The sequence below is a fragment of the Branchiostoma floridae genome, chromosome 16 (genome assembly GCF_000003815.2).
Source record: "Branchiostoma floridae strain S238N-H82 chromosome 16, Bfl_VNyyK, whole genome shotgun sequence".
Classification (NCBI taxonomy): domain Eukaryota; kingdom Metazoa; phylum Chordata; class Leptocardii; order Amphioxiformes; family Branchiostomatidae; genus Branchiostoma; species Branchiostoma floridae.
Window position 1 is genome coordinate 3676825 of NC_049994.1, and position 22985 is coordinate 3699809.

The 22985-nt window shown below is 42.9% G+C and overlaps 2 protein-coding genes across 4 annotated transcripts in view; one reads left to right on the forward strand and one right to left on the reverse strand.

Annotated features, from left to right (window-relative positions):
* Nucleotides 1–1955: 1955 nt before the first annotated feature.
* On the forward strand, nucleotides 1956–13355 carry LOC118403754. Its single transcript, XM_035802550.1, has 14 exons — nucleotides 1956–2041; nucleotides 3585–3831; nucleotides 4679–4747; nucleotides 5058–5796; nucleotides 6453–6592; nucleotides 7001–7127; nucleotides 7917–8115; nucleotides 8621–8842; nucleotides 9102–9170; nucleotides 9469–9876; nucleotides 10528–10746; nucleotides 11719–11891; nucleotides 12432–12554; nucleotides 13102–13355. Exons 2-14 carry the CDS (start codon nucleotides 3585–3587, stop codon nucleotides 13265–13267), a joined length of 2901 nt encoding a protein of 966 aa, XP_035658443.1. The 5' UTR covers nucleotides 1956–2041; the 3' UTR covers nucleotides 13268–13355.
* A 1008-nt stretch (nucleotides 13356–14363) lies between these two features.
* LOC118403670 (proton-associated sugar transporter A-like) overlaps nucleotides 14364–22985 on the reverse strand; it is a 31274-nt gene continuing 22652 nt past the window's right edge. Inside the window, exons 2-4 of one of the 3 annotated variants that reach the window (XM_035802451.1) lie at nucleotides 21286–22866; nucleotides 20077–20252; nucleotides 14364–16208 (exon numbers count right to left, since the gene is read on the reverse strand). In XM_035802451.1, the coding sequence (XP_035658344.1) occupies nucleotides 15990–16208; nucleotides 20077–20252; nucleotides 21286–22834 (1944 nt within the window). In that variant the 5' untranslated portion in view covers nucleotides 22835–22866 and the 3' untranslated portion in view covers nucleotides 14364–15989. Of the gene's footprint in view, nucleotides 16218–20076; nucleotides 20253–21285; nucleotides 22867–22985 lie in introns of all 3 variants that reach the window. The other 2 variants (XM_035802450.1, XM_035802448.1) reach the window with 2 other exon arrangements.

Here is a 22985-nt window from a genome sequence, read left to right on the forward strand (position 1 = left end):
ACTGCCCCGAACCGTGCCTAAGCACGGTTTCGGGCAAAACACGGTTCGGGGCACAAACTGTGCCTCAGATTGTGTACTGAGGTCTGACACAACGAACTGAATCATTAACGCTTGGAGACTTGATCAAGGTGCAGCTGGACGTTGTCATGTTTATATGTGGTATATTTTGTAACATAAATGGAATGCACTATAGACGTGCTAAATTCTGTGTCTTCGACGCACAATTTTATGGATGAAAATCATACAGTGGAAATCAAAAAGGACAAGATGTTTAACCTGCATTCTAATTTGATAAATTTCCCGCTATCTGTATATCATATTGTATTCGTCAGCATGCAATTACCTCTGTGTACTAACTTGCAATAAAAATAACTTATTTTAGGATTAACATTTGGTCCGCCAAACTGCCAGACTTTTCCAAGTCTCGAAACAAAATCTCGCAAGATCTCGCAAGATCAAGCCTTATTTGGAAACATGGGCGTGAATAATTAGTTATCACTACCCCGTCAGTCATAGTGATTGACATCGCTTCTAGGCACAGACCGGGGCAGTCGGGCTGTGCCACGTTCCGTGCCTGAATTGGGCACGGAATGGGGCAGGCACGGGTTAGGGCATAACAGCATTCTGGCTCATTCCTTCTCATTCCACCCGAATGGCCCCGAATGTGGCACGAATTTTGCAAATAATTCATTCAGGCTGGTTCTGTTTGATTCCTGCTGATTCGGTTTCAGTGTGAAGGCCCTATATTAAAGAGGCCAATTCTTAACAAAAGCTTAGAGACCTCATACTTTTAGCCTCCATACATAAAGCAGCCGCCGGCACAAACGACCTAGTGCCAAAAAAGATGCATGGTCAGAAAAAGTGTATTATGGGCAAACAAAAACGAAAGAAAGGCCCAGAGAGCCTGCTATGGAGGCTATCATACCTCCATGGAACCTCCTAAGCCTTTGTAGGCTCATCGTTTGAGTTCGTCCCATTGATTATGCAATTAAAACTGTCAATATCATCATTTTTTTTATTTCTGATGGTCTTGCGAAGCAAAATGCATCATATTTGTAGAAATTAATGTGATGTACAGCAATGTGTAAAAGTCCTTTAGTGTGACAGAATCACATTTGATCATGAATTATGAAAATGAATTGGACATTTACACATCTATTTCTAGCGGGGCACAACTTTTACTAGCTTGTATATCTCAGAAGTAGGTAATTTCCATCATTTACCACCGTGTGATTCTGATGACACCTTATCATTATGATCATATTAGGCCATCATAATATAATAAGTGTCTGTTGATATTTTGCTTCCATAGATTAAATACATTTTTTTATAAAAGCCGTATGTAGAAAACCATAGAATCATAGATTTGCCTAATTAACTATGCAAATAATGTCACTTTACAAACACTTCCCTACAACACCACTTCTCCCTTATCTGACAGGCTATCTGACACCGAAAAAGTCAATACCTAGTCAATACCATAGTGTGTCTAGATCAAAAGATACAAAACAATAGAAGTTCGCCAAAATTGACCTTGACCATCGTTTCCCTACTAGCTACCATTATAGATTTCGATTTGATTCGGATTGTCACGTGTGCTTCTGAAACCAACGAACAACCAGCTATCGTCTACAAATGATCGATGGCAGTTGCAAACAACAGCACACCCACGGAAATGACAGGTGCAAAGCACTGCGCCAGGTGCTTGCCACGTTATATCCGCCATTTTGAACCTGGTAACATATCCGTGACATATTTGTCCCTCCGCCAGCAGACTTTCGTACCGTATAATTCTTGTCGTAAAAGAAATGCCAGAAAAGCAAGACATAAACAGAAATTCTTTTGCTGATATTCAAAGCAAGGCTGGACTAAACTTTAAAGTAATTAATGTACAAAATGAGAACGGACTCTTTTACATGAGCGTAATTGACTGAGATGCTTTGACCTCTTGAGAGCCAGGAAGCAGCAGGGCAAAGCCTGTGCAGGTGACAACGAAGATCGACACATCTTGTACAGCTTTCAAGCTGAATATATCTGAACGGTAGGTTTTGGTGAAATATATAATGGTTCATATATAATCGGTGTATAGTATATGCTAGCAAATAGCTGCTGTTAACCTCTTACAAACAACGTTTATTATCTCAAGCCGTATACCCTAACTGTCCATACATCGATGGGCTAGCTTAATTGTTAGTTCCCTCTTCGAATTGTGATGTTGTCAGTTTATTTGCAACGTACATGATATGGCGAGATCCATTAGTCGGTAACAATACGTTACAGTCTTTGTGTTGGTTTACTATAGCCTGAAGGCATACAATGTCACTGAGCGCCATTTCAGTAACGGTCCACTAGTCGGCGATCACTCTGCGATAGGTGCTGCGACTTCAATTAGATTTCTATACCACTGACTTCTGCACTACAAGTATCGTGTAAATGTAAAAGTATAACTGAAAGGAAAAAAAACAGCGTAAAGTACAAAGATTCAATCTTTTTATTGAAAATGCGTTGAGCTATTTGTCCAACAGTAGGTCAAAGCCTTCTACTACTGGTAGCCACCCTGGTTGAAGGGGATGAAGCCGTTAGCTATAGCGGTTTGATATATAACAATCGCAGTAGCAGTTATTCTGTGTATGTCACACATGAAACAAAAGGAAAAGTATCGAATCTATTGACGCATAGCTGGCGGTATCAGATGTTGAACTTCAGGAACCGAATAGTCTGTCTCAAAATTATGTATACGTGCAAACGTTTGTTGCCACTAGGGAATTTGATACGGGTCGCCCATGTTTGCTCACAGCTGTATAAACTCATCAAGTTCTCATTCCTTGCACACGCTATACAATACCCACCGGCACCGGTATCGTTGTAACGAAAGCTACCACGCTCACTTAGTTAGTAAGCAAACAGAAGTTATCAATGATTTTCTAAGCAAGATGTATCGATGTTTTAGGCCGTTGCTAGTTAAACGATTTGACGAATCAATTAATTCCGAAACAAAGCAGTTACTAAACGTTTTCTTTGTGGATCTAACGTTAAGAAAACGTCTGTCAATACTGTACATGCAGAAATATCGCGGTGGTTTAAATTTGTTCGCGGTTTTCGCGAGGCAGTCTTAGCGCGAACTTAAAACCACCGCTAACATTTTTTTTTCCATTTCAGTATGTGACTACAGTGTATACCGCGAACTCAAACCACCGCAAACCCTCCACTTTTCCGAAATTAAATCCCCGCGAACTTAAATGCATTGACACGCAGGGTTGTAGCCAGCACCTGTCCTTCAGTCCTTTGAGGGAACTTTGCCGAGCTGGGGACTGAAAAAAGTTTTCCCCATTCCGTCCCCTGGGACAAACAAAAATTGATATGTAAAGATATACAAAAACTGAAACCCATGTGTTGTTCTTCACCAAAACAGATGCCATTGAACATCTTAGTCTACAAGCAAAATTTGCACCTCAAAATGCAGGAAATAGTGTTTTAGATGGTCATGCCTTCGGTGCTCGATAGGATTCACATTCAAAATCAAGGGGACTGAAAATGATTTCAGGCTGACTACAACCCTGATTGACAGTTTCCTTGATTTACAGATGGAGAAGTTCTTTGATATAATTGTGGATCGGGCCAGAGACGACTGGAAAGAGATTGGGCGTAGGCTAGGAGTCACGGAAGCCGACATCAGGGCAATCGAGCAACATCGGAGAGAAGATCCCACCGAGGGGTGCAGAGATGTGCTCAACCAATGGAAGAGAATGAAAGGGGACCGAGGAACCGTTGATGACTTGATAAAAGTGTTGGAGGAGAGAAAACGCAAAGACGTCGCGGAAGAGTTGGAAGGTACTGTTTGTTTTCGATTTGATTCTATCCAACCAATACTTATTTTGCCACTGAGAATTTTGTTGTCTTAACGCTCTTAAAGATTCCAACTTCTAAAGCAGAAGTTTGCATATTAGAACAACAATTCAAACACTTCGAGGAATCAGGATTTCCAGGACGTGGCCTAAGAGTCACGAGACTACAGTAATGGATCATATGTGCCAGATAACCTGTTTCGCATCCCGTCTCTTTTCAAGGTCAGATTGTCGGCTCGACTTTCCTTCAATACTAGAGGTTTCTAGAACAGCAACTTTCGAATTCTAGTATTATAATTCAGAAGTATCTCAATATACATAATTCAGAAGTATCTCAATATATCAACATATAATCTCAAGGACACTCTGTCTCCGGGACAAGGTCAAAATCTTAGCCTGGATTTGGAGTCGGATTTTTCTGTAAGAGGAGTGAGAAAAGCAGTTTAAATTCATGCCCACTGTCCGACATTGAACAGAGACGGGGGATGACACAGGTTATATGTCACGTACGACCCTTTGCTGTAGCCAGGTGTCTCTAACGCCACCTCTTTGTATTAACAGCTAAGTCCATTTCATGAATTAGGCTGATTAAGTAAGCAGGAAAATTATGCAAGGCCCAACTCTTTTAAAGCATTGGTCATGTAATTTTTATTTCTTATTCAAAATGTCATTTAACAGCATTGATGAACTTAAGCTTTCACTCTAATATATCAAATGTCGTAATAGTAATGCCAGTCTCCTGATGGCTGCTATAAAAAAATTTTCTCTTTCATATTAAAATAATACAAGAACAGGACTTAACAGAACAATTTTATTATATCTCTATCACCCAGCTGAAGCAGAGATTTTGCAAGCAAAGATGAGAGACCAGAGGCAACAGGAGCAACAGGTTCAAGACAGAGGTATTCAAAATTTACCACTTGATACCTATGTAATAGATTCAAGTGTAATTGCAACAACATTTTCCATACCATAAAGATTTATAAACATGTCATTGAATATACACATATTTTCTGACAAAGAATTCGAATACAATTACTACACGTCGCTGAAATATCATGCAAATAGCGATTGCATACCCTCCCTCTGTGGCGCTTGCAAGTCAAGAGATTATTGAGATGATTCTTTCTTAAAATATTTTTTCATGGTCATTTCAACTGGATTTTCACGAAGCTGAACTTTATCATCCGTATTCACATATTTTGTTCTCAGAAAAGAGTCCGATGTCGTGGCAAACCCTGAGAAAACATCGAGCAGAGATTGCCAAAGGGCTAGTTGAGAGAGGAAAAGTTACAAGGGTAGCTTACGGGCTTCATGAGCGTGGGGTTGTAACTGCCGACGAGGTTGACGTGATCATCACAGAGGAAACGCAAGGAGATCAGGCAGAAACTCTCCTTCGCCTCCTACCAACTAAACCCGTCAGCGGATTGCGACTGCTGTGTCAGGTTATGAGAGAAAATAACTGTCAGGAACTAGCAGAGACATTAGAAAAAGCTGCAGATTCGACCCGTTCGCGATTACCAAACAACGTTCCCAAAACTGTTCCCCACTACTATACAAGTAGCAACTTCTCAGTCTTACGACAAACTCTCGAACAAAAGTATCTCGCCGTTCTCGCAGGCATAAATGGCTCTGGCAAAACGCAGCTAGCATGCCACTTTGCGAACTGCTTCCTTGACAAAACCCCTGAAGCCATCGCTTGGATGTTTAACGGAAGTGGTAGGGAGTCACTAAGAATAGGAATTCAGCAGTTATTGCGTGGAATAGTTGGGAAAGATCTCCATGATGACGAAAAGCGATTGCAGTTGGAGCTTCGAAGAAGTGGTGTCCACGCTCTTCTAGTCATCGACGATCTTCAAGATTCAAGTCTGGTTCCTGCCTGGATGCTACAAGGAGATTCCCTGTGTCAAATCATCATCACAACTAACAACCGGAATCTATTGCCAAACAGGTGAGCTGAATACTGGGCACTAGGGGTGGATACCGGTACAGAAAATTCAGGTCCAGGTCCGGTTCGGGTCCAGAGGATCAGGTCAAGGTCCGGACCTGAACCTGGACCTGATTCAGTATGGCTCATACCAATGGTCCATTTCACTGCAAAGAAATCTGTTTGGTTGAGTGTTCGACTCAAACTGGCGTTTTAAAACCTAACAACGCTAACTGCAACTGTACGATTGACTGCAAAACTTGGTAGAAATGGCTATAAAATCTTCTCTACTTCACTCTTGTTATTTTCTTCCACCTGCAAGCACCAAAACGTGTGAATGCCTGATCAAATAATCTGTTAATTTTCTAATAGGTCCAACATCCGGTGCACCTATTTTTTTACCGGTCCGGTTTTTCTGGCCCGGTCCAACAAGTAAAACCGGTTTTGTACCGGTACGCTATACCGATACCCAGCCCCGCCGGGCACCATTGAATTAGTCAAATTCTAACGTGTACTGCTCAATGTGTTAAGTCAATTGATGCACGATAGAAACTAGAGAAACCTAGACTGCAAATTGCTGTAAGACATGAATTGCAAAGAATGGGGTTTTTTTCTACTTATAAAACAAATCAATGCTGTGTTAACATATACTGACTTTGAACTTCCTTTAAACCCTGTAGAGACGTGGTGGATATCACTGGCTTCACTGAAGATGAGGCAGACCAGTTTCTTGTTGGACCGAACGGACTTCCCCATGGTTGGGACATAGACGCAGTGCACACATTGGCGAGAAGATTCAGCTGCCTTCCTCTTGGTCTAGGTTAGTGTTGCATTACTTTGTGGCATTGATGTGTTCAATATACTGTGTCATTTAACGACCCTAAAATGAAACCACGTGAAAGAAATAGAAGTTTGATAACACTTGGGCCTCTGGCAGCTTCGCAAACGTCTGGATGTACCCTGCTTTCTCAACTATCACTCTTAGTTCCTGTGGGCGTCGCCACAAACCAGCTGTCAGCCAATCAGAGAATAGGCTTTTCATTTTTAAAAGGTATCTCGCAAAATAACGATAAGCTCATCAATATTATAAGTAGGGCGGTCAGGAACTAAGAGTGATGGTTGAGAAAGCAGGGTACATCCAGACAGGCAATTTCACCATTGGATGTACCTGCGCAGGAGGATGGCGACCATAGACGTGAATCTTACTGCTATTGCTTATCTTCTTCAGCTGCGGCCAGAGCGTACATTGCAGACGCACACATAGACCCACAGGAGTATCTGGAGCTACTGGAAACCAAAGCATCGGCAAAACGGATACAGAAAAGGGAAGACACATGGCTCGCCCCATATTATACGTAAGAACAGAAATTGTTTTTGAAGACCTCGTATATAGTCCATATAAACATAAATGTCTTGAACATTATTCCCTGCCAGCCTTTTTCTTATAACATTCCCGCATCGTAGATTCTTCTGCTTACGACAATTTTAACAACCTTAAATCTATTATGGAGAATTAAATAATCCTCCAACTCAAAAGTTGTAGTCATTGGAATTTTCGTCTGATTTGTTAAATTAACTTTAGTTATCCGACCCAGTCACTATGGATACGTGCGATGTATTCGTGTGTGACGACATCAATGGGTAAAAGGCTGTTGTAAGTTGATATCGTGCACCGCCCCGGTGGAGAGAAGGTTGGTGTGTCCACGCCCACAAAACTCATGGAAGGTGATTCCAACGCGGATAAATACATGGCCCTGGCCCAAAATGAATTTGCACCAAAACAGATCACTTTGCACGCTTTCCAGGCATGTTAGTATTTAATGTCATTTCACACCAGATTAAAAGAAATGCGAACGTAAATCTGAGCCATCTAGCTAAACCCTGTCATCACTGTTTGCCGCCAGCACTACCACGGACACTTTTTGTATAGAAACTGGCGTATGCATATTTTAACCCTTTGCTGACGTCACATAAATGAATCTCAGTTCGGAGCGGCTAGGTCATACAGCTAAATAAGACTGAGCTAATTAGTAATTATTCTGAGATAAAGTTTTAGGTGGAGATCACTTTAGCTCTTTATGATGTATATTAACAAGTCAGATCATATTTCTTGCTAGACTTATTCAATGCATTTTCGGCCACAGGTCGCGAGGAGACGTCGGCCGTAACTTGTACGCAGCCATCAACCTTTCCTTCGGGAAGATGGAACCAACAGTGCGCCGGATGTTCAGCTTCATAGCGTTAATGGACTCGTCCATAATTCCCTTAGCAGTATTGACAGGAACGATGGAGTCTTGTCATGATGCTGAGGCAATGGCCGTTGTCAACGACATGGTCATTCAGGTGAAAATCGTCTTTTTGTCTATTTTAGTCCATATCGATTTGCTTACAAAGATGACATCCCCTGTGAAACCCTAAAACTTGTGCAAGCGTTTAAATATAGAAAGATAAGTTTGTTCAAATAAAGTTGCCTTCATGATGAGATAGTATGTGGTAAAGGAGGTCGAACAAATGACTGAACATCCTTAGTGTGGTTTTCGAAATGATAGACATTTTTTGTTGTTACTTCATATCTTCGAAATTTGTCTTTCACCTTGGACGTGACTAATAATCATAGTATATGAATGAAATATGAGTTCATGATCGTTAACATGTTTTATTTCAGAGTCTGTTTTTTCCACGACTATTAAAGAAATTCTACCTAATCTGTCTGAGCTTGAGTAGACACAAGTTTCATTGTTCTAAACTATTTGTCTGTCTTTGTTACCGGCAATTATCCCACTGGTAAGAATTTGAAATAAAGTTATTATTAACATGTAATAATAACGGATATTCTTGTCCAATCTAGGTTGAACACCTATCACTCGGCACTGTTGAGGTAGTCCGTTCTCAACGTCAAATGACCGTTCATGAGGCAACCCAACATGCACTCCTCTTTTGGATGGAGGATGAAGCAAAGAATGAGATGGTGGCCATCTTGCTAAGAACGCTCGTAAAGTTCTTCAATAAAGATCTTCGACTGTCAACAGAAAGGAGTTTTGCCATCAAGTTACTGCCACATGTAAAACAGGTACTTTATCTTCAAACAATTTAGTATTACTTTGTTGTTACTTCCATGAGGATGGACCTTTTGTTTTGGTAAAATCTTTTACTCTATCTGGAGCCGCATGATTATTTCCGAAGGTGTTTGGTAGATTGTTTGATGAGGTTATTGTGCCGATGTAGGTCGATTTAAGCTCCCTGTATGAATCATGGTCCCATTTATTATCACGTGATGCTATTTGCATCATACGACGTCATTAAATTAGATTTCAATTTTTCACCCCTAGGTAATAGAGCAAGCCACAAATCAAGAGTTACGAAATGACCAGAAGCTAATGATTGCGAGACTTCATGAGGTAAGTATCCTATCATTTTTCTTTTTTCTGTCTGTCTGCCTGTCTTTTTTTTTCTTTCAAACTTTTTCTCTCATGTCTTTCAACAGCCCCTTTCTTTTATTCCCTTAGTTTTTTTTCCCATGTCTTCCTACTTTGAACGTTTTGAAGGTTTTTAATCCATTTAACACATAGCGAATGGTTACTTAGAATTTCTTTTCAGTCGTCATTAATCTGCACAGAACCATTGTGTATAACGGTAGACTCTGTGTGATCTGAGTGATGAACACGGCTCGATTTCTGTTCTTTATTACTTTCTCAGGTCATAGGGCATTTATACACCCACCTTGGAAGAGCAGAGGACTCTGAAATCGAGCTTCGGAGAGCTATGGAGCTAATACAAGAAGTAGCAGGCATTGCGTCAGAGACAACAGAAACGTCAGCTGACTCCGCCAGTATACATACGGAGGAGACACTCATCGAAAAGGCTCGCCACGTCACCGACCGACTGATGACGATAGCTGAGCAAGTTAGCGACGAGTTTTTCAAGGCGATATCGCGACGTTTGTTGTCTAAATCTGACATAGATACGTTCCAAAACGTATTACCACGAGATGACAGGCTGTTGTCGAAACTGTCAAGAGTGAGCCATAAACAGCGTCCAGTATCAGATGCCGTGTACGATAGCCTTGTCAAGAACGGATTGGCAGTGCCTGACGACATTCTAAAGGTAATAAACATTTTTTCTGCTGTTACTGTCAATGTAACCTCAAGAGAAAAAATGGAGGTATAGTTTTAGGTCCCACTTGTTCGATTGTATGTGACATGTGTTTGCGTACGCGTGTGTGCGTGTGCATATTTGGAGCTATACGTCAATAATCTCTGGATTTATTGTGATCTCCTGGATGTGATATTCATATTGTGAGAAAGTAATATAGGAGGGGAACCCAAGCGGCTTTTTTGAAACTGCAAGGGGTAATGTTGTAAGACTCTAAAAAGAATACCTAAAGAGGGGTTGTACGGATCATCAAATTTTTGCATGTAGATGCCTTAAACTAAGGGAACAACCCGCCGTACGTGCAATTAGTCCGTACGTTTTCTTGGGAGGCCACGTCCGCCACGTATCTTTGAAAACGTTCAGGCCGCTGGCACACAAAGTTTTGCCTGCACGTTAAGTTCTACGGCGTTTCTGCGTGCTCCTAAATCCGTCGGATTCCCTACGAGTTCTTACGGAGGCGGTACCTTCCACTTACGGATCCTAAAAGATTGCCTACGTTTTGGCACGTAGACAGCATGTATTTGCACGTACGGCGCATTGTGCCCTTAGCTTAATGCATATACAGAGCTAATAGCTTGTTGATATTTTCCTCAACATATACAGGTGGCCATTATTCCGGAAATCTACGCCTCTGTCTGTTACTCCCTGGGCCGGCTTTGCTTCTACCTTAAGGATAAGTACAGGAAAGGAACCACGGAACGCACAGAGTTAGAGATATACCTCCACATGGCCCATTACATCAGTGAAGAAATAAAGAGACGTGCCGGCTTGACCACACTGATGCATTACAAGTCCCAGGCCACAGGAGTGTTATTCCTAAAAGTATGCATGTTTCTTATTTTATCTCATATGCATCTTTCTCTTAGTCTTATTATTTGACAGTTACTGTTGGGGTACCATGAAAGATTTGGCAACCAATTGTCGGATTTCTATTTCTATTTAATCAAATTTTGCTGCAATGGTAAATGCCTAATTATAACGTATATCTACTTATTATCAAGAATATGTCCAAACTTTTTTTCCTGACAAGCTCCCGGTTAGAAGCATTGGTATTCTTGTTTGTTTGCTATCAAGCATATGTAGTTTATCCTTTACTTTACATGTTTGGAATCTAGGCCATTTTGATTCAACTATATGTGGATTGTATCCGAGCGAACGCCAAATTTCTCCCGTTAAAGAAGTTTAAAAACATTCTAAAAATCGTACAAAGCCGCCGCGGGCAAAATAAGAAAATACATTTAAAGCATTGCCAAAATGATATCGGGAAACCACAGCGTATACTAATATTCGAAAATAGCAATGTGTATTTAAAAGTCATAGAATATTTGGAACAGCAAAAATATAGAATTTATCGTTTGGTATTCTAATTCTATACTCTCTCTCTATGTTCCACCTTCATGACCACTACAATTTCATTTGGGGTTCCAAGAGGATGCCATGCATATATTTCAATCAAAATGGCTTTGATTTTTCACTCACTCACTCACTCACTCACTCACTCACTCACTCACTCACTCACTCACTCACTCACTCACTCACTCACTCACTCACTCACTCACTCACTCACTCACCCACCCAACCACCCAACCACCCACTCACTCACTCACTCACTCACCCACCCACCCACCCACCCACTCACTCACCCACCCACCCACCCACTCACTCACTCACTCACCCACCCACCCACTCACTCACTCACTCACTCACTCACTCACTCACTCACTCACTCACTCACCCAGTCCCGTAGCCGGTGGCTGTAGGTAAATATATTTACGCATGCACATTTTGCTATAGGTTGACATCACTGGAGAGACTAGCGAGGAATCCAGACGACAAGATCTTCTCGAGGCAGTCTCAAAGTATGAGGAGTTGATTCGCATGGAAGGAAAGTACTTCGAGTTGGGCCTGCTTAAGAAATACGGACGCGAAGAATACGCTGTCATGGTCTGCACTGGTCAGCTAACAAGGTACAGATGACCTCTTTAATATTCTTTCTTATCTTTTTTTGCTTTGGAACGGACGAGCACAATGTGGCACTGCACTCAAGATAGTAATTTATTCTAACAGTGCAACATACAAAGTACATGCAGACAGAGGGTAAAGGTAGAATTTTACCTCCCCGAACGAAGTCCTTCATAGTTACCTGCGTTATGGTCATGTATGTCGGCCACTGAGAAACAGTTCCCCGATTTCACTGTATCTGCTTTTTTTACATCTCTTGTTCATTTGCATTGTAATGAGAGAAAATAAATTGGCGAGGGTATGCGAGGTGAAAGTTCAATAAACCAGTGCATTGCTTATCTGAAAACCGGATAAATTTTTAAAAAAATTCATTTGTGCGTAACATTACATAAAACATTATGAAACCACCCGTTGTCTCTCGTCAGTGACACTAGAGAGGGTTTTTATTTCCTAGCTGTGAATTGATATGGCAAAGAGATCTTATCACCTGGATGTTTGACCTTTATCGACGCTCACGGAATTGTTAACACAAATGTTACATGCAGGTGTTACAGTCTCCTGACTTCACTGGAGTCGAACGAATCCCAACGAAAAGACTTCCATCATCGCGGAGCGGACCACTGCAAGGAGCTTATCAACCTTGCAAAAGGCCAACATGACGTTACCAGGTACTTTACCAAATGATCATAAATATATCCACGGACAAAGTCATTACATATTAAACTCAACTCGATTGGAAAACCCCTAGATAACAAGTATATTTGCGATCTGGATCTCTTATTAATCAAAAAGCGACGTTTTTGTGACGTTGGTCACCCTCCTCAATGCACTGTTAACTGGCATTATTCTGCACTGCAGCTAGGTGTCGCTGCTATCAATGCGGTCCCAAACGTAAGGTATTTACATATGCGTATTGTTAGGAGCGACACCTAGCAGCTCAGGATAAGAATACAACACTTACCTCATGATGGAATTTTGAACAATAGTGGTTCATCAAGACATTTTGATCATGAGCTTTGAGGAAAGCAATTTTAAATTGACTTACGTTGAAGAACATTAACAGCACTTAGCTTCTCTATCTGTGCCGGAAAAAACAAATAGTATTTCTCGACGTATCATACGGACGTTAGAATAAGTGATATCAAGAAATATAGCTAACTAGACAAGCAGACAAAAATATATGCTAATTTGTCATGTGTTGCTTCCATTCCTTAGGCTTGCCTCCAACTTCAACAAGGCCGGTAATTATTTCCTACAAGGCGAAGAACCCGAACACCTGGATGAAGCTATCTATTGGTTTAGGCAGGCCTTCAATGAAGAGATGAACAGACAGAACTTTGATTTTCCCTTGGTGGATGCTGAAAAAGGTACGAAATTCTAAAGAAGCATAAATCCATGTTGAAAGATCTTTCATGTAGTTTTTATGATTTTGCATTTGCCACTAGATTGATACGTTATTAACATCGCCATTGGTGGCATGACTCTAAATTTTAGATCGGTATGTGGGGTAAGTTCAAATCAATTTAGTGTTAGTTAGCTGGAGTTTTAATTATGCATAATAGTATTAGAAGAACCCTTAGTACATTGAAAACAATATTTTATCTGGGGAGAAAAAAAACAGCTAATATTACTGCTAGTATTACTTTGTTTGTTTTACTTGATAGAAATACTAAGTTCTGCTTACGGGTTACGGGACTATGACCATGCTTCCGTGGTCATCTGTTAGATTCAGATTCAGATTCAGATTCAGCTTTATTCCTGGATGACTTGGCATGTATATACACATGAAATACGTCATCAGTCACAGAATCAACTTTAAAACATTAATACATTTACAACATTTAAAATTAGACAGCAATCGGATTAAGAAAATATACATGACAGAATCAACATTCTTTACCGATCATCTAGCACTTTCGTACAGCAATCTTACAGAGCGGGGTGCAAATGACATCTCATGTCGCTTCGTTTTACTTCTAGATGCCCTGTATCGGGCTTCTGGCAGTTAGAGTGGCAGTCTGCAGTACTATGGCGAGCGGTTGTGGATCAAACTCCCTCTTGAATCACGAAGTCTGATGAAGCTTGCTAATTGACTTATACTATAATAGGGCGCGGTCACACAGGTCGTGCGATCGTCGTACACTTTTGATGCCATAGGATTTTCAAGCAGGGTGTGACGTAACCAACGACCGAGGAGGATGTAAAACTGTCTTTTGAGTACCAAGACTATTAAACTTTGCAAGACACGTACAAGGCTGTCCTCAAAAATGCCCGAAGGTAGTGATCGTACGAAGATCGCAAGATCTATGTGACCGCACCATAACTGATACTACTTCATAGCTTATGCAGCCATTATTGTTATTGTTTGTGTGTTATTGTTTGTGTGCCCAAGACTGTCTGAAAAGCAGGCCAAGCTTCGACCTGAGTGACACTTCCAGACTAAAGTGAAACTAAAAGTTAATTTGATGACACTTGAAATATTTCTTGCTATTTTTCAGGCTTGATTCAGGCCTACGTGCGCCGCCTTTGTCCAGGAGATTTGACAAGGGCTGCCTTGCATTGTTCACATCTTTGTGAAATGTATGAAAATCTCTGGCCAACAAGACACCAGACAAGGGATGAAGTACACAAGCTTGCACAGATAATCAAGGTTGCTGCCTGTACAAGCATTTACAAATGGTGGCAACGTGTGAAAACTACTTAAAAATAGGCTGAATGATTATCGATAAAGCATCACCCGTGTCAAATGACATAACATATCATGTACCCAAAACAGAACAAGACAGAGAAAGCTACTTCAGATAAAGTACCCAAGTACATTTGATTTTATCAACTGGTCTAGTGTACTACATTTTCCCACTATTTCTTCACATATGTCTTTTCATATACTTGCTACATCTCAATGCACAGTTGCTAAACAACTTTACGCCAAATCACACTATTCATACGGACAAGCTACGCCCTCTAGCGACTTCTTACAATATTGAACCTTCGTGAAATACATAATATCGACTTCACGTTACGTAACCAGACGTAACATACTACATACTACATACATTAATTTTTCCATTTCTAGTTTGTAATGTAGCTGAGGAAAGCACCTAAACATTATAACAAAATCGAATCTGTCCTCATTCTAAATCATATGCATTAGAGTAATTATATCAATTTTAAATAACAAAATACTAACCTAGATGTAAATGTATATATCAAACTTGTGTTGTTGACGTGCTTTTCTATGCAAATTATCAATCACCATCAGGAAACGTGATCTTACGTATTTGTGACGTTATATACTGGACAAAAGCTTCAGAAAGTCTATACCGCCCACCGTGTGTGTCATTTGCCTCTTGTAGTTAACACATGAGCGCAGTGAACACTTTCTTCTAAACAACTATGAATTGTTTGTATTTGAACCATATGCATTGTCTCAACTTGATTTCATTTTTCAAACAATAAACAATAAACAAACCACACTAACATCTTGCTCTTCTGTTGTTAGACTGTTTTGTGTTGATCAACTTTTTTCTTGTGTGAAATATAGACAATGTTAAAGGAGCAATATAGATCACGTTATTTAATAGGCCATTTATAAGATATCGGCATTTGTTATAGTAATAATCTATCATTTCCCAACATATTTCATTGTACCATACAAACAGTGGAACCAGAATCAGACAGCATTTTGATTATACCAAGCACAAACGTTTACTTTTAACGCTATAACCATTTAACATCTAAATAACACTAGTAGGTGGATAATTAGGTTCTTTATTCACTGCCAGGATCTATACAAAAGCAAAAACGAAATGTTTTGCTGACGGTCTGTCACCTTCGTCATGGCAATACTGACTTGTACTACTCCACACTGCAGCTAGGTGTCGCTGCTAACCAATGCGATCCCAAACGTTAAGTATTATCATATATGCAGTCCCAAACGTATGAGACTGCTGTGTATTCAAATCCTGGTTGTGAACAAAGGCCCTTTTGTCGAGTGATTTTCTTCAACTTGGTGAAATTATTCACAAACGCTACTACATGACTACAAACGCATTTACAAACGACGGTTTGCCTCAAGGTTTCGATGACGTCACACAGTGACGTCACAAGCCTAGATACGTCACTCGGCTTGCGGCAACGGATGCTAGGAAGCTGAGGATGGACGAAGTGACCATTACGGCCACAGTAGAGTTGACCGCTGACACCAGGGAACCGATGAAGGACGAAAGGGTCAGTTGGGCGAAGAACACCATGCTGCTGACCAAAGCCACGTCTGTTCCAAGTCCCCGGATGTAGTTCTTTTTTCCGCCGGATTCTCGGATCTGGTCAAACTTGAAACAGTGAACGAAACGCAAACCAAAAACCACAAAAAAGACGACACGGGGAAAATATCGTTGTTAGTATTAAGTCATTGGATGGATGGAGGGATGGGTGGATAGATGGATGGATGGATGGATGGATAAATTGATGGATGAATGGATGGATGGATGAATGAATGAATGAATTGATGGATGGATGGATGGATGGATGGATGGATGGATGGATGGATGGATGGATGGATGGATGGATGGATGGATGGATGGATGGATGGATGGATGGATGGGTGGATGGATGGATGGATGGATGGGTGGATGGGTGGATGGATGGATGGATAAACGGATGGATATACGGATGGATGGATGGATAAATGGATTGATTGATGGATGGATAGATGGATGGATGGATAAATGGATGGATGAGTGATTGAATGGTACATATAGATAGTTAGATAGGCATACAGATAGATAGATAATTTTATATAACTACTATCATAATGGTAAAATATACTTAGAGAGATAAAGCATGTGGATGGATATACATAAATTGAGATGGATAGATAGACATACACATCTTAGGCAGAAAAGGGTAGTGAGCAATTGATTACAACTGATTGCTTGCCATTATTCCACTTAGCTTTTATTAAACAAAATAGATTGAAAAGCACAATTGACAAATGTAACTCTTTCCTAAACTGTGTTGCTCTTTTAGGAATATGCGGCTCTCTATTTATTCTGGTCGCCTATTCGCCCGGATGTTAGACACGTGATCCATCCATTGTATAAATATGCAGATTAGGGGCATCTCGTAACTCGTTAGGCCGCCTCCAACAACGGCTGGAGCTGAAGCGACGGCTCCTCCGCAAGCAGACAAAACTTCCCGCGGCGGCAAGAGTACGTCTGGACGCCGCAGGGTGACTCGAGGCAATCCGAGGACTCATGCGGCCACGGCGTGGTTACCATCAGGTCGACGTTTGTTCTTTCCACGGAAGGTTTGGTGTCGGTTTCCAGTGGTCGGTCGGTACATTTTCTGTGCTTCTCCCGTATTTTAAAATTTTCTTTTTCGTGTAATGTTGCGTCTTGATATTTCTTTCGCCGGTCGTGATTTTCTTCTAGCACGCTTGGAATTCTGAGCCGGCTGTATCGTTCTAATTTGCATTCCTGTCGCTTATTCGTATGTATGAGCTTCAGAGCGGCGGGGGAGGAAAGACCCTAGTGCAGAGGATGGCTGCCTTACACTTTTTGCTCGTTTTACAGTTTCTTCCCTTTTATCCTAGGCCGGGTCGAGTTTAGGACGTTTTTTAGTTCACGTTGGCGTTTTGCTCCGCTTGGAGCTGAGTGATTTTTGTGCGATTTCCTGATTTTGTGTACGTTTTTTAGCAGGATCCGACAGCTACTCCAAGCAGATAGTTGGTGCCCACATGGCAGATGGTGGTTCTCCGGAATTCCTTTGTCTTCGCCATGTTCTTGTATCCTTTCTATCCTCTGCGAAGGAAAGCTGTGGGTGTTGGCTTTCATTGCTAAGGCGTGGAGCAGAACGAGAGTTTCCAGATTTTATGTCATTCTTTGATTTTCGTGAATATTTCAGGCAGGGACAGAGGACGACGATGGCATGATCCATGAGGCAAGATGGCGACCCCCCTTGGTTTCTTTGTTTTCAGGATTACGGGTCATCCCTCTGGGAGAGCCTGGCGTAGCGTTCAGCCAACCCACCTGAGCTTGGAAGGCTGCAGCTGGTTCGATTTGGGTGTCTTTTTTTCCGTTTTTTCGGCCAGGCAGAATTTTTCTTTTGCTTCCTAGATTGAACGTCGAGGCTGTGTATGGGGTTTTCTGCTACCATTTGTTTTAGTTTACATGTGTATGAGTGCGTACCTGTAAGGCGCATGGATGTGTGAATGCGCGTGGCCCAGCCTTACGCCACGTAACGCGGCTCGCTCGCATGTGGGGGGGCTGGGCGGTGTGGAAGATGCGTATGTTTTAGACTTGTCTGTCTGGGACCGGACCTGTTGCCGGGCGCCCGTCCCTTCCCACTGTCTCATGGTTCACGTGTTGTTTATACAGGTCCGACGCTCTCCCCCTCCAACAACAGGGATGCGCGGGACACACCACCACCCAGAGCCGGCATAAGCCACCCTCAACCTCGCCAGATGTGCGGCCTGATAGGACCCGTTGGTGGCCAGCACAAGCCTTAGCAGCAGAGAGGGCTCAAGACGCGCCGGGAACCTGTTAGCCGAACAGTTAGGCTGTGATGTTTTATGTTGTGAACCATGTTCTTTGTGCCGAACATAGTGCTACAAGGGACAGCGGTCAGAGGATCAGGGTCGACTGGCGCTCCAGTCCCCGACACCGCCCAGCCCCTGCCGGTCAGTTCAGCTAACCCCGCCGACAACTCAAGGAACTGTAAGTCATTTTCCCCCTATTTTTCGTGAATAGATTTTAACATGTCGTTCTCAAGTGCGATGGGGTGCCGCGGGATGCTTGAGGGTTAGGAACTAATCGAGCAACCCTGTTTTGAGATTGGTCTGACCAAGAACGTCTTTGGTCTGACGCCTTTTATAGCACGGCAAGATATCATTCAGTGCGATGGGGTTCCGCGGTAAGCTGAATGACCCAAAAAGTGTGCAGTCTTTCTTCAGCTTGGTGTGACGTTATCCAGTGCGAAGGGTTTCCGCGGAAGGCTGGACGATCCGAGAAATTGTGTTCTTTTAATCCTTTTTCGTGATTTGTTGTAATATCATCCAGTGCGAAGGGGTTCCGCGGAAAGCTGGAATTTTGGAAAACCCTAAAAGTTGTGTACGCTCTTGTTTGACATTTGGCGATTTTATCCAGCGCGACGGGGTTCCGCGGAAGGCTGGATAACATGCTATGCGGGAGTGTGTAAGGACTTGGTCCGGACTGAGGCTTGGTTATAGTGTATGTGGGACACGGGCATAAGGAATGGAGTGAGCAATATGTTTTGGCGTTTTTGAAATCGTGCGCATAGGATTTTGTTGTCTTTCGGAACATTGCGGATTTTGCCAGATGCTACTAGAGATCTCCCTTTATGGGGCATCAGAAGGGCGTGGTTCCCAAAGTCGCCGAGAAGATAGGATAGCATTCGAAGAATTTTCTTTCCTTCCTGTTTTCGCTCAACTTTTGTACGTGGAGAAATTTAGATCGGTATTCTCGGCGTTGATTTTCTCTCAGTTTTCGAAGCGCGCGCTGCGGTCGATTAGAGTGGGTAAACGTTGTTTTGACGAAGTTCAGAGAAGAATATGATGAAGTGTGGGGGACAAGTCGAGAGAAATAAGAAAGGGATTAGATGGGTAAGGGGAGAAGAAAGGTGAAAGAGCGAAGATAAGGATGGGAAGTAGAGAGAGGGACAAGATGATTTGAAAGAGTGAACAGGAAAAGGAGTGAGAAGATATCTTAGGAGAGTGTCTTCGAAGGAGGATATTAGGTGACAGGAAGGGAAAGGCTCTGAAGCCAGAGAGGGCAAAGGCGGAAGACGACGATTCCCCATCACTTTATAACGGAGGGCGGATAGATGGCCAGGACAAATAGGATACTATTTATTCTGGTCGCCTATTCGCCCGGATGTTAGACACGTGATCCATCCATTGTATAAATATGCAGATTAGGGGCATCTCGTAACTCGTTAGGCCGCCCTCCGACCACGTCTGGAGCCTGAAGCGACCCACCCGCCCAGCCCTCGGAAGTTTTTCTGCTTTGCGCGGAATTAGACGCCCGCTTGTAGGCGGTCGTCTCAGGATTCTCTCAGCGCATAGGTGACTTTAGGCTCCAGACGACGATTCCCCATCACTTTATAACGGAGGGCGGATAGATGGCCAGGACAAATAGGATACTACTTGTCTGTTGTACCAGTATTACTCACCAGGCCCTGTGAGTGGTAGCTGGCCACCAGGATAAACGGTATAGTGAAGATGGTGGCGTACAGCACTCCGGCAGCACAGGACAGCACGATGACAGCCCAGCGCTGTCGGATCAGCCCCATGGCCAGCATTCCAACGCAATGAGTCATCTGGCCAGCCATGTAGACAGCTCGGGCGCCTATGAGTTGAAGCGAGGACAGTCGTGTAAAAAGCCTTTCCCAAGGGCACAATCTGCAGCATTACATGATTTAAACGCATGATCCGGACCTTTCCGGACAAAATACTGTAAAGGCATAAATTTCGCGGGGATTGAATTTCGCTGTAGCGAGAAAAAGTACTTTTCGCGGTGGTTTTAAGTTCGCGGTAGCACCATGCACTGTAGTCTCCTACTGCTATGGAAAAATGTTCGCGGTGATTTTAAATTCGCGGTGAAGCGGCCACCGCGAAAACCGCGAACATTAATCCACCGCAAAACGTTCTGCATTTACAGTTCCCTGAATCTGTGAAAAATTTTTGAAGGACATAATTATCAGAATATTTCAAAACGTTGGTATATTCTGATTACACTTACAAGACTCATTCATATCATTTGTGTCATACCATTCTCAAGTTGAGGAAAGAAAACTTCCTAGCTCTGAGGAAGTCAATTGTTACTTGTTTTGTCAAAGTTGCCGTTACTCGTTAAACTTTTATTTATTTATAAAGGCGTTTGGGAAAAACAAGAATGTGAAGGGTCCGAAACGTCTGTAATGGAATAGAGATTACATCATGTTGTCCCGGTGTAAAGGGGTTAGGAGAAAATCTTGTTTGTATCAGAAGGAAATCTGCCCGCATGTTTTATTGACACCCAGATCGCAGTAGTATTTCTACGCTTCGTTGCAAGGGAAAATTGCTTTCAAGTTTCTCTAGGCTTCTTGAAATCTCTGGGTATAAATATGGTCTACACTTCGCAAATGAGGTTGTCCTTTCTGGTGACGCTTCAGGGCGAGTCTACTAGTATCACGCCTTCTTATGGAAAAATTATCATAATATTCTTATGGCACGTTACGAGTACACTTTAGACAAGTAACATTTGACAACGATTAAGATTTCTTGGAAACGTGACGTAAGTAATTGGTCAAAGGTGACCGGGAAGCTTGTACCGCCCCCAGTCCAAGCTGGGTAAATGTTGCTTACCTCCATAGATGACACAACAAACAGATATATCTTACCTATTCGAGAGATGAGTTTCTCCACGATCATGGAGTAGAAGGAGCATGTGAGGGAGTACACCGCCATCCCGCAACTTCCCATCCGCACCCCCTCGTCGTACAGCTCCCTCGCCGGGGACCCCAAGGGGGCCCGCGGGTCGCCTCCGTACACCGCCTGCCCCACAAAGTCCGTAAAGTAGAGCGAGTAGCTCACCAGGGCCATCCAGTTCAGGTAGTTGGTGAGGCAGAGTATTCTCAAACACTTCGGCATGTAGATGATTGACAGCAGGTAGGTCTTGAGGGTGGGCTCCTGAAGGTCGTACTCGTCATCGTCTGCAGTCTCCATGGCAACAACATGCCCCGGATGTTGCCCAGGTCCGTCAATGGTTGATCGATTGGTGACGTCACCGTTGGCAACTCCATTCTCTTGGTACGAGACAATTTTCTTGTCTTTGTCGTCTTTCTCTTCAGTGTTTTTCCCGCCAATTTGCTGATACCCATCGGAGAGCTTTGTCATTTCCGTTTCCGTTGTTTCTTCCTGGAATGACTGATAGCCGACATCCTTTCTTCCTTTCTTCTCTTTGCGAAGAAGGACCGGTAGAGGAGTTTCTTTTGCGGTCGTGACTGTCAGAGACACTCCGAGAACGAAGAGAACTAGTACAACGAGGAAGACGACTCGGACGTGGCCACCTAGTTGTCGGCCAATCTCAATGTTTTCCCAGTTCAGTCCGCCGACTAGGTACCCTACGGCTCCACCGAAGCCGGCCATAATAGTAAAAGTGGTCAGACCAATAGCGTGGTCTTCTGGTACGCAAACGTCCAATAGGTAAGCGCGACAAGGTGATTGACAGGCGTCGCAGCTAAAGTCTAACAGAACCACGCCCACCACGGTGAACACCACGCCCCATGCATGATGGTCAGGGGAAGTGATGTCAACCCATTGGTCTGACGCATTTCCGGTGTGTGTCGCGGGGGTTGTTGGGTAGTCTCCAGTCGGTGGTAACTCTGTTGGTGCTGTTGTGACGTTTTCGGCTTGAGTTATGTTTTCTATGGGTGGGGAAGTCGGAAAAGACACGTTATGCCCATCTAAATGTCCGTCTTCCGAATCTCCGAGTGCTACGCCGATATCCCTACCGTTTGGAACGAGGATAAGCCCGGTTACTATTCCCGCGGACAGAAGGAGAATAAAGGGCCGGCGCCGTCCCAACTTTGCCCGGCAGGTGTCGCTAGCCGACCCGAGGAGAGGAGTGAGAAAGAACCCGAGTAACGGACTCAGACACCACGCTAATGTCATGAACCTCTCGGGGACTCCGATGTTGAGTAGAGTAGGGCTAACGTATGCCGTTTCCGCGGCATAGCACAGCTCAATCCCACATACCGTAGCGCTTAGGAAAACAAGCTGCCAACGCGGCCTTCTTCCGGTAGGGGTCGCTTCGTCCACGCCGGGCGTTGGAGTCTGCAGCGATTCGTCGATTTCTTCCTTGTCGACGATGGTTTTGGTGTCTTCTTCGCGAGAAATGCCGAGTGCTGACTTGAACCGCTCACGCAAAAGTCTCCAAGATGACGCCATCTTTAGTAAACTGGAACAGTTAGACCCTCAAACTGCAAGAGAAAACATTATTTAACAATTAATAGTTTTCTCGAGTTGGGAATAATATAACAGCATTCTTTGTATACAACGAAGTGATTGATTTGAACCGACGTTTAGGGGACCATCTGTC

Coding starts and splice junctions, on each gene's coding strand:
- LOC118403754 (XM_035802550.1), top strand. CDS start 3,585: ATGGAGAAGTTCTTTGATATAATTGTGGATCGGGCCAGAGACGACTGG. Junction 8,116..8,620: donor TCAACGACATGGTCATTCAG/GTGAAAATCGTC, acceptor TGTCCAATCTAG/GTTGAACACCTATCACTCGG. Junction 9,171..9,468: donor TGATTGCGAGACTTCATGAG/GTAAGTATCCTA, acceptor TTACTTTCTCAG/GTCATAGGGCATTTATACAC.